At 35.2% G+C, this 11,537-nt stretch overlaps 1 protein-coding gene across 3 annotated transcripts in view; it reads right to left on the bottom strand.

The window, feature by feature from the left end:
• Positions 1-11,537, bottom strand: part of LOC118734293 (protein ABHD11) — a 177,747-nt gene that overhangs the window by 128,912 nt on the left and 37,298 nt on the right. For all 3 annotated transcript variants that reach the window (XM_036464007.1, XM_036464008.1, XM_036464009.1), the window contains 2 exons: positions 7,211-7,384; positions 6,910-7,139 (listed from right to left, as the gene is read on the bottom strand). In XM_036464007.1, the coding sequence (XP_036319900.1) occupies positions 6,910-7,139; positions 7,211-7,384 (404 nt within the window). The remainder of the gene's footprint in view (positions 1-6,909; positions 7,140-7,210; positions 7,385-11,537) is intronic.

The following is an 11,537-nucleotide window of genomic DNA, read 5'->3' as shown; positions in this document are numbered from 1 at the left end:
AAATTTTGGGAAATCAAGTATGAAAGTTTTTTTACGAGACTTAACTCTGCATTTGTAATTGACATTGTGAAATAAATATGTGGTTTCCGTGTACGCATGGTATTCTGGGTTTTGGTATAACATAGAGCATCCAAAGGTTAATCAAGTCAACCCAGTAACTCAAAATGGTAAATTTGCACATTCATGCTTCTGGAAAAATATAAGGGTGACGATATGTATTTACTTCACATTTATTAATTTTTTATACGCCTGTTCTACATATCTTATGTATGAAAATACTCGCGAGAATAACGCAGCAAGGGAGATAAGCTAAAGCAAGATTAAAACTACTCCTAACTTACTGCTTGCAGCAACAGCAAATTTTTCTAAACTGTTTGCTTCGGCTGACTGTGTAAGCAAAAACCGACTGAAGTTTCATATTAACTCTTGTGTGAATAGGACAAAGGGTGTTCTGGCATTTATTAAGCGATGGGCTAAGGAATTCAATGATCGATACGTCACTAAAGCTCTCTTCACTTCTTTAATAATAATAATCCCAACGGTTTTTGCCCTCCATTCCCTCCCATCCGCACGAGGGGCGCAGTCCGCATGACGTACGGAACCAGTATTTATTTTCAATTTTTGCGCCGAGTCACGATAGGCAGAAGTTTGTTAAGTGTCGAGATCTAAAACTGTTCAGCTACAGAACTAAATTCATCCGCCGATTTTATGTCTTTATTTTAATGATTCGTTTATTGAGAGAGGACAGTATCGATTTCTTAATGCTGAAAAGCGGATCTGATATATCAAACGTGCTGGAATGAGAGTTAAAATACTGGCATACGCAACGGAGTGGGTCGTGCAATTCAAAATTAGTTTTACAACCTTTCAGAAATAGGGGACAAAAGTGTCTTGATACCCGGGAGGGAACATTAAGGCTAACTTCGCCCAGAAGAAGCGGACTTGAAATTGAGCCTGTTAGTAATTTAACTATAAAAATTTTACCAAGCATTTGCCTGCGGCTGGAAAGTGTAGGAAGATTAATAAGTTTTAATCGGCTCGTGTAAGGTGGAAGGTTATATTGAGAATCACAACGGAAATTTCTTAAAGCAAAAAGTAAGAATTGTTTTTGAATTGATTCTATCTTGTCTGAGTAAATTTGATACCTTGGATTCCAAACCACCGAACCGGATTCCAGAATTGGCCTAACTAGTGTTGTAAACAGGGTTTTAGTGATATAAGGGTCACAAAATTCTTTTGACCATCGTTTCACAAATGCAAGTACACCTTTAGCCTTGTTGACTGTCACATTAATATGAAGATTAAAATTAAGCTTAGGATCCATTGTGATACCAAGGTCCACAAAGTTGTATACCTGTTCCAGGTTATGGTTACCTATTGTATAAGAAGCGGGATGAACAGCTCTTCGCGAGAAGCTCATTACTTTACATTTCTTAAGATTTAGAGGCATAAGATTTACTTGACACCAGTAAGCCATGCTGTCTAAGTCTGATTGTAGCAAAGACCTTTCTTTGATTGAAACGTACGATTTATAAAGCTTTACATCATCTGCATACATTGAAATTTTGGAAAATTGTATATCTGTAGAAATATCGTTTATAAAAAGCAAGAACAGAACCGGGCCTAGGTGGCTACCTTGAGGGACTCCTGAAGTAACATCAATGACGTCAGAGATAGTATTTTTAAACATTACCCTTTGTGATATATCATAGAGGTATGAAGAGATCCAACGTAGAAAATTAGGTGGAAGACCAAGATCAAGTTTGTAGATGAGCAACGAGTGGCACACTTTGTCAAATGCTTTACTGAAGTCAGTATATATAACATCAACAGTTTTGCTTTCACTAAATGCTTTTGAGATATAAGATGTTAATTCAAGTAAATTTGTAGAAGTTGATTTGCCCTTGAAAAATCCATGTTGACTATATGAAATGCTAGAAGAGATAAAATGCGTCAACTGATTTGTTATAATTGCTTCAAATAATTTAGGAATTGCAGAAAGCTTAGCTATTCCCCGGTTGTTCTCCACTGAAGATCTGCTACCGCTTTTATGTAACGGGGTTATGAACGATTCCTTCCATATAGTTGGAAAAACGCCCTCTTTAAGAGACAAATTAAATAACGCTGTTAACGGATCATAGAGATAATCAGCACAATTTATAAGAATACAAGTAGGGATCTGGTCAGGACCATAACTGAAGGACTGCTTTCAGGATTTCAGATAAACTACTACATCATCGGGAGATATTACTGGGATATTTATTGAGTTCATTGGACATAGTTTAAAAGGATAGTCAATGTTAGCATGTGAGTTAATGGAATAATTGGATTTAAAAAACTGAGCGAACATGTTAGAAATTGTTTGATTATCACTAGAGACGGTATTTTGATACTTCATGGCGGAAGGAAACCCACGTACATTTCGCTTGGAGTTTACGAAGTCATAAAATGATTTGGGGTTATATATTATACGCCGTTTGATTTTACACAAGTAAGCTTTATAACACTTTTTGTTTAATTCAAAAAACTTATGACGCAAAAGTGAGTATTTTAAATAGTATGAGTGTAAACCGGTTTTTTTGTGTAATCTAAAATAACGCGACTTTCTGTTTTTCAAATTACTCAGTTCTTTAGTGAACCATAACTGTGTTTGCTCTTCAGGAACACACATGCGTTTAGGCACATGCTTTTCAAATAATTTATGTAAAATAAAGTTAAAAAGTGCAACGCTTTGTTAAATATTTTCTTTAAATGCAGGCCACGACAATTTAGACAGTTCTTTGTTAAGCATTTTAAAGTTGGCTTTCGAAAAATCAAAGCGAATATTTGGTTCGTATGCTTGGGTACTGCAATTTTTACCATCACTTATAACTTCGTAAGATACCTCCATAGCAGGGTGGTAGACATCTTCGGGCAAAACTAGTGGATCACGCTTATTTACAACGGACTTAGATGCATCATCAACATAAACAACATCTAATACTTTACCAAACTTATTGTGAAGTACATTAACCTGAGCTAGGCAGAGTTCAGTCATCTCCTCTAAAAATACGTTGTTGCACGCACTAGACGCGAAAGGTACGATATCATTGTCAATGATGTTCCATGATATGCTTGGTAAATTAAAATCACCCAACACAATCATTGAATCAGAGGGTTTAGTCAGTAAATTAACTGATTTCAGTAAAGAGATGAGTCGTGAATACACCAATGTGTCAGATCGGGGAGGGATATAGCATAGAGCTAAGTAAATATACCCTTTCCCAGCCTGTACACGAATGCATTTCAATTCTACTGAATCAATGTGTGGAAGACTAACTTCTTCAGATGGTATTGAAGAGTCTACAGCGAAGAGTACGCCACCGCCGATTCTGTCCTCCCTATCTTGTCTATAGATATGATAATTATTTGGAAGAATCTCTGAATTGAAAATATGAGGTTTCAACCAAGTTTCAGTAAAAGAAAGAATATTATAATTACTTACATTCAAGGCCTTTAAGGTATAAGTTCGTTAATTTAGTATTTAAGCCTCTTACATTTTGGTAATAAATACTTAAAGCAGATTTAATAATTAGTTTTTTGATTCAGTGTTATGACGGGGAATATTAGCTAAGTTATTTCCTTTTTTGGGCCTATATTCGAATTCACGAACGAAAGCTCCGGGGGGCCAAAAAGAACTACTAAGCAGCGCACTAAAATTATCTAAATTTACGTCAATTTTAAATGAAGCAATGTTTCTTTCGTATTTAAAATTAAATTTTCTGATGCTTAAGTCGACAGTTGTAATTTTTGATGAGATATAAGGCTTTATATCGTCTTCGGTAGTGTCTCTCGAAAATCTAGAGACAAAGATTGACTTCTTGGGCGGAACCACAACTAGTTTCCTTGTATCAGACTGGAGTACCGGCGGAAGGGGTTGAGTTACTGCGTTAGTAGTTGAGGATAGGGAAGGCGGTGGAGGCTTTGAAGATGATGCCACCACTTCAAAGGGGGAAGGGGAAGATACTTCACGCTCGTTATTATCCGAAGCAGATTTCGTTACACGCTCTTTTGAGGCTGAGGATTCTGCTGCTGGAGGACATGGAGAAGTTAGATTAATTAAGTCAGTCGGAAGATTATTCTGACGTGCAATGGCAATAATTTCCTTAGATGGACTATGAAGACGCTTACGTTTAGACACACGGATAGCCTTAACAGATTGCAAGGTATCTAAGCATTTGAATGATTTAAACACATTTTCATAATGCTTAAATTTTACTGTCAGTACCGACAATTCCCTTCCTATTTCTGTAAAACCATTTCTGGTTTGCCTAAATAGCTTGAAAAGATCAACTTCGGTTGACCTGCACTTTACGCAAGACCAGCGAAAGCCCTTGCCATCATTAATAGCGTCCAGAATTCTTCCCGTCAAACCAGAACATTTCAGATGGTAAATACCATCACACAGCCAGCACGATAAGTAGCGTTGAGAATCGCTTTTAATTTGGCAAGTATCAAGATCGCACTTCATATTGAAAGATTTATGTAATAACACTCGTTAATAAAAAGACAAACAAAATAAATTATAACAATTAAGGAGCTTATGTAAATAGCTTTAAATAAATGTAACGAACAGTCTGAGTATCACTGTAATTATGACACTTAATAAACGCAACGCAAACAGCTGTGACAAGAATTACTAGAAGAAGTAAACAAAAAGAGTAGAACAAATGTGCAAAAACAAAATGAATTCAGTTAACTACAAAGGATACAACAACAATGATAGCAACAAATGACTCTGCAATATTAGAATGTATGCTAGTGAAATTTAATTAAATTTAGTTTAATATAAAACACAATAACTTTCACTTAGCTTCAATTATTTCACACTAAGATGCTCATAAGCACTTTTTATCACTACTTTAACTCAGAATTAGCACAATAAACTTAGCAAATAGAAAGCAACAAATCAGAGCACAATAAAGTACAACCTCACAGCTTGACGTATGCGGCCAATTTTAGAATATGCGTCAGTTGTATGGAGCCCTAGATATCAAACTCATTGTGACAGACTAGAATCTGTGCAAAAACAGTTTCTATTATTTGCACTAAAAAAACTATCTTGGGACACGTCCAAGAATCTTCCACCTTACAAAAACCGTTTGAAGCTTATAAATCTGCCAACGCTTCACAGCCGTATTGTTTTATTCATATTCGTGGTTTTTATTCATAATAAATTTTTTAAAGGGGCTAGTTAGTAGTCCCTTTTTACTGAATGAGATCAACTTTTGTATTGCCTTAAGGCCGTCAAGACATTATAAGCCTATTTCGCTAAGCATTTGTAAAACAAACTTTGAAATGCATGATGCCTTTCGTTGCTTATGCCATGACTTTAATAAGCATTGCGATTACTTTGATACTCAGCGTTTTAAATAAATAATGGTAATTGGTATTTGTAGCTTTTAGTTTTGAGGCAAATATAATGTAACCGTGTTTTTCGTGCCCGCATTTCGGTGTAGAACAGACCGATCTGTTGTTAATTCGGGTATAGGTCTGTTCTTCTAACGTCAAGATATCCTCAATAATACAACATCCCAACGAAGCGTTCTATAGCATATATAATGGTTCATCCTATGGTGCCCATACTGGCGTCTCGGATAGTATTTATCTCGCGTTTCGATTGTACACCTAATGATACATCTAACGGCGCCCTTACTGGCGTCCCTAATGGTACCCTTACTGGTATCTCGGCTTTCCATTGTACCCCTAATGGTACATCTACTGGCGCCCCTACTGGCGTCCACGATGGTAACCTTACTGTTATCACGCGCTACGTATGAGGGAGACAGCTTGGATTATGAGCTCAGTGGATTAGGATATCGTTTTTCTGCGTTACTACCGCACGTATCATCACTACTGGCGGAATACATTGCAAATAAATTGGAAATCTTTTTAAGGCGATTGACTGCTTTTTATTGCATAGTGCGATCGCAATAGATGCAATCTCGATAAGAGCTATTTTATGCTTAAACTTTTAAAACCCTTTGTAATTAATGTAATATTCTGTAAGAATACAATTTTCTGTAGACAAAATAAATAAATAAATAAATAAGCTGAAGCAACTGGTTTCATTTCTCTTTTTCGCTTTTGCTGTCTGCTTTTGCTGATTTATTTGTGTTAGTCGTAGCTAAGGAATTGCAAATGCATTGAAAATGATCAAGAGGTGTTTGCTTTAAAAAGCAAAAAAATATATATCTTATGCTATTTTGCAGTCAGCAAGTCAAACCCTGGTTTTACTTATTAATTGTGGGTTTAATTTTTTTTAAGAATACATACATAGCGTCGCTTAAAGTACAAAACCGCGTATGTGAGGTTGCATAAATTAATTTCTAGATAGTAAAAACACTCATATTTCAAAATGGTTCTCTTTTTTTATAAAGCAATCGCATTTCTGGCTAGAATATTTCAGGACGAATGGATAAGGATTGAGCCAGAGCTTGTGTGATCAAATCCAATTTTTGGCAGCAAATGTCAGTTACGCGGTTTTGCAGAATGACGATAAGCGGTTTTCTACTTTAAATAACTATAATGAGAACTTCCGTTTACGTTCAAGTAATCGATAACTAATATTATCGTATGAGAGAAATGCACTTCATGTTATTAGCGGAGTTTAATTTAATTATTTCAGGCTATTTGGAAAGTCAGTGTGGCGTCAGTCGGTCTGCACAAATCGATTTGAACGGGCATATGTATTTACTTTTGTATTAAACTAAAGTAAGGCCCAAGATTTGAGTCGATACAAGAAATAGAACCTCTGTATGTTTGCTTGGGTCCACCAGACTCCGCGTGATCATTACGAAATTTGTTTTAGGTGTGACTATTCCAAGTTAAGCTTAATTAGAATTAAACTTATGTAAGTGTTATACATACTCTCCATTGTCCCGCTTTTTTAAATTCATTAATATAAATTCAACAGTTGATTGGTCTCCAACTGCTTCCTTTATTTGTTCTTGAGCTATTTTACGCCCTTGTCCCAAGGAATGTTTTGCAGGTATATCAACATTTGCCATGGCTTTGAAAATATTTTCCATAGTGTGGAAGTCTCTTGGCAAAGCAATAGGAGATATATCCACAATTATGGCACGGTCGATTAATTCGGGCTGCGAAACAAAGAGAAAAGACATGTAAGAAATGGTTTTGATATTTGCTTTGGATAATCTAAAATACCTACATGTTTAAGAGCTAAGTGCATCATCGTTCTGCCTCCCATACTATGTCCCATTACACAAGCTTTTGCCATTCCTTGTTTTCTCATTAGTTCGATACTATCTACAGCCATATGAGCTGAACTGTGCTCAGGTGTATGAGGACTGTCGCCGTGATTTCTCGCATCTACGGTGAATATCTGTAAAAAATTAAGGCCGCTCAACAATCTCCGCAAACCAGTTAGACATACGAAATTAGTGTCGGATCGAACACAATTGATTGGTCGGAACGGAGCGTGGGTCTTCCATTATTAACAAGTAATTTTTAAGCAAAAAACACAACCAACTTCAATCTGATATGTATAAAAAATTTTGGAGTACCGTTAATTTTTTCATGATCAAGTGATCGGATCTAAACAAAATTAGTATGGCACCGCCTGTGAGACACTACCTTTCCGATAGAAAACGGTTGACGTGGTCCAAAGTTATGCGGTAACGTACATAAAAAAAAATATTCCGTCGAATTGATAACCTTCTCCTTTTTGTGAAGTCGGTTAAAAATAAGTACAATTGTACAACATATTATCGTAATCCCTTGTTTTGTTAAATGTGATGTGCCTGAAAATAAAGTACCGTTAAATTCCGAAAATCTCCCACTGTGAAAATAAATCTGTAGACTATAAACAAAAAAATAAAATAAATAATTGGTACTGGCCAAAGAAACCCTGGAGAATATTTTCACTATGGTGTTGAAGAGGGTATTAAAAATTGCTTGCTTGAGGTAGATGAAGAAAATATTCAGTTATTCAGTTGTGCTCAGTAGCAAACCACAGCAATCACTCGGTAGTGAATTGCAGAATCTGACTGATTGTGGGTCCCTTTCGTATTTCTTGTTACATTAGAACATTTTAAAACTACACATCATGATTTTTTGCTTTAAATTTTACCTTACTTAGGGCCATTTTCTAATGTAAGCAGTAAAGTTGCCTTTACTAACAGGGCAGATAAATTGTTCCTCACTTTAAAGTGTTTTAATTTTCTTATCTTACCGGTAAAAATAAATTTGTTATTTCGTAGAGTGAAACTTCACTACAGTTCCGAGAGTGAAACTTCACTACATTCGTCATATAATTTCAAAGGTTGGCAATGCAACATAAGCAAATATAGAGCAAGAGCAACTGTTAGCAAAAACCAAAACCTTTGGTTGAAATATCTAATATAGCTGGCTCATGAACCAAAACCAAACCAAAATTTAAAGTTGGGTACAAATTTTAAAGGTTGCATCGGGTGAGCAACAGTTTATCGATTCGAGAATTTAATGCGCTGATGAGAAAACGAAAACTCGTATATCGGGACGATAAAGTGGCCGGTAAACTAAAGGTTAGATGAGAAAACGGCCCTTATAAACTTTTTTATACAAATATAACTCTTTTCTTTTGACATCGGGGCCACTTCATAAAAGTCGATATTTTAAAACAAGGGTGGCCATTTCAAGGGCACGCGTGCCAAATTTTTCTCTTCTGCTTTAACACGCACACGAGAAAAACTGCGCTGCTTTCACACATACATGCGCATACTCTATGAATCAGTGATACCGACGATTATGGTTTTGCTGCGATCGTGCTCAATCGATGCGAAACTTTCAAGCCATCAAGTCGCTGCAAGACACGTTAAAGTGTTTAATATGGAAGTGAGGGCACAATGTTTGGTGTTTCATGAAGAAATCGCACGGATGACAAACTTTTTCGTTAAGCGCCTGTATAGCGCCACTATATATATCGTTGGCTTAGTTCGCAAACGTGCTAAGTCCATTTTTTTTAATTTTTCAGGAGGGACAAAAAACCGTCTAACTTTTTTTGTTGTTAATATTTTCCTGATCTGTAAATGCAGTTTTCTTCCTTAGTTCGTCTTGCTTCAGTACCAATAATCGGCCAATTTCAAAATAAAGCTGTTGCAGACTTATAGGCTCTTTTGGGACTTAGCACATTTTCTCCTTATGATTTTGTTCTTTTAATGTGGACTTAGCACATTTTTTATCAACTTGTTTTTCATTATTTTGTATTGTTAAAAGATTTGGTTGTTTATTTTAAATATATTTAATTGTTTTAAAATGAATAATAACCTTATTTCATTGCTGTTAAAAATATAACTATTTTAAGTTGTAATTTGATGTACCATTTATGTATAAAAGAAAATAAATAAAAATTAAAGAGCAAATCATTGGTGAGGTAAATCATCATAAAACGTATGGTGGTCTTTGGTTAAGATTGATTTTAAAAATTGCAAATCTTCGTATTTTTTAGCAGTTAGTTTTCTTCTTTCTAGGTAAAGTTGTTGCAAATTTGAAACTCCATAGCGTCGATACTTTTATTCATTTTTTGAGGTAAAATTTTCCAGGCATCAGAAAATCGAAGTTTAAAATATATTTCACTATTTGGAGTGTATTTAATGCCCCGAATATCCGTAACTTTGGCATCACCTTTACCGCGTCCAGGTCTTATAGTTTTATAAAATTGAACTGTATTAAAATTTTTAAAAAAACGTATAATCCAAACAAGTGACATCATACGGTTCTGGCTTTTTTCGAGCTGTTTTACATATACCAATGTAATCAGAAGGGACATCAATATTTCTATTTTTCATATCTCGCTCTATGGTGGAGTGCACACAGTCTGCCTCCATCTGTGTGTGGCCAATTTCAAGAATTTTTTGTTCAATAGTAATATTATGTCTGACTGCTGCATTAAGCAAGGCATTACTTATCACACAATTATGATTTTGATAAGTACAACCATCACTATAAAAAATTACTTTTACTGGATTGTCGTTTCCACAAAGAACCTTATTTTCAATAAAGTAAATCCAAATACTTGCAAACTCTTCAGCACCTAATCCACCTTCCACCTCATTCCTTAAAAAACAGTAAGCTTTTTGGTCTCTAAGGTTGAAAAAACCAGGTTGTGTACCTGTAACTTTGTACGGTAGTATAAGCTGCTGACTTGAGATTTTGGGGACATTAGTACAGCTTGAAGATCTACGGTGAATACATGAGTTTCTTCATCCCGATCTTTGTTCTTTTCATTCCTGGCCTCTTCTTTCTTTGTTTGGTGAAGAGTATATTCTTCTTGCGAGAGGTTTCCGACTGAAAACCGTGTACATATATCGCATTGGTCTTTTTTAGGTGTAAACAAGGCCATATTTTTGGCATCAAATGTTTGATAAAAGACCGATGTGGAAAGCGGTCTAGCGTTGTTTTTGGTACACCAATCATTAACATAAAAGTCATAAAGCTTCTTTTTTGAACACCACTCGGCCAGAAGATATTTTTTTTTAGTATCAGCACGACAGTAATGAGACTCCATTGATGGCATAGAATCAAAAAAAGAATTTAGGCATTGCCTCTCTTCTTTTAAGTGCCTTTTTTTAGCAGTTTTCTTTAAACTTGTTTCTGAAACTAAAAGGTTTTTCACCCAATCACTAACAGTTCGTCGACCAATGTTCAAAGTATTTATGAAAAAAGATTTGCAGACTCGAATATTTTTATTTTCTTTTCTGAGGTAGTACTGTAAGGTTCGAGATCTTTTAGATTTGTTGTACACTTTTCTATTTCGACGTCTTACAGTTGGAAACACTTGAATCAAAGTATTCACATAAACCTTTTTTCATTCCAAGCCATTTGCCAAAATTCTTTAAATATTTTTTTTCTATCCTCATCAGTAATTTGTGCACACTTTATAACGGTATTTTTTTTACAGCTACATCTTTCCTTTAATGTCCGTGGTTCTTTCGTCTTTTCATAATTCCAGCTGCTACCGACTTTTTGTTTTCCCAAATAACATTTACCTTTTTCTCTACGTTTTTTATTTCTGATCTTAAACCAATTAGGATTTTCAACACGGTTTCTCTTTTTTCGTCTTTTTGATGTCGAGGGTAACTCGTACGAATCATCGGAATCAGTGTTAAAACCATACGGAACTAATCCTATAACGCCGTCATCCGATTCAATTCCATAAGCCTCATTACCATTGTTATTTTTATCAGCAGAATCCATGACAATCTCCTAATTAAATAACCAATTTACCAATGTTTTCCCAGAAATGAGATATAACTCTGTGTTTGAAATTAAAATAACTTTATAATTCTAGTTTAAGAAACTAAAAACACGCTTTTACGATGGAGTGAACTAAAACATAAAAAAATAATTTGTAGATGAAAGCCAAAGCCTGGGCTGCTTGTTACTAATTATTCTGAAATTTGTATCGCTCTATCGAAAAAATTAAAAAAACTTACCACTGTGTATATATTTTTCTTGATTTTTTTGGACTTAGCACATTTGCGTACCACTGCATAACA

The sequence above is a fragment of the Rhagoletis pomonella genome, unplaced genomic scaffold (genome assembly GCF_013731165.1).
Source record: "Rhagoletis pomonella isolate Grant_MI unplaced genomic scaffold, Rhpom_1.0 Rhpom_scaffold_00002, whole genome shotgun sequence".
NCBI lineage: Eukaryota > Metazoa > Arthropoda > Insecta > Diptera > Tephritidae > Rhagoletis > Rhagoletis pomonella.
The sequence above is the reverse complement of the archived record's forward strand: the minus strand, read 5'-3'. Positions and strand labels throughout refer to the sequence as shown.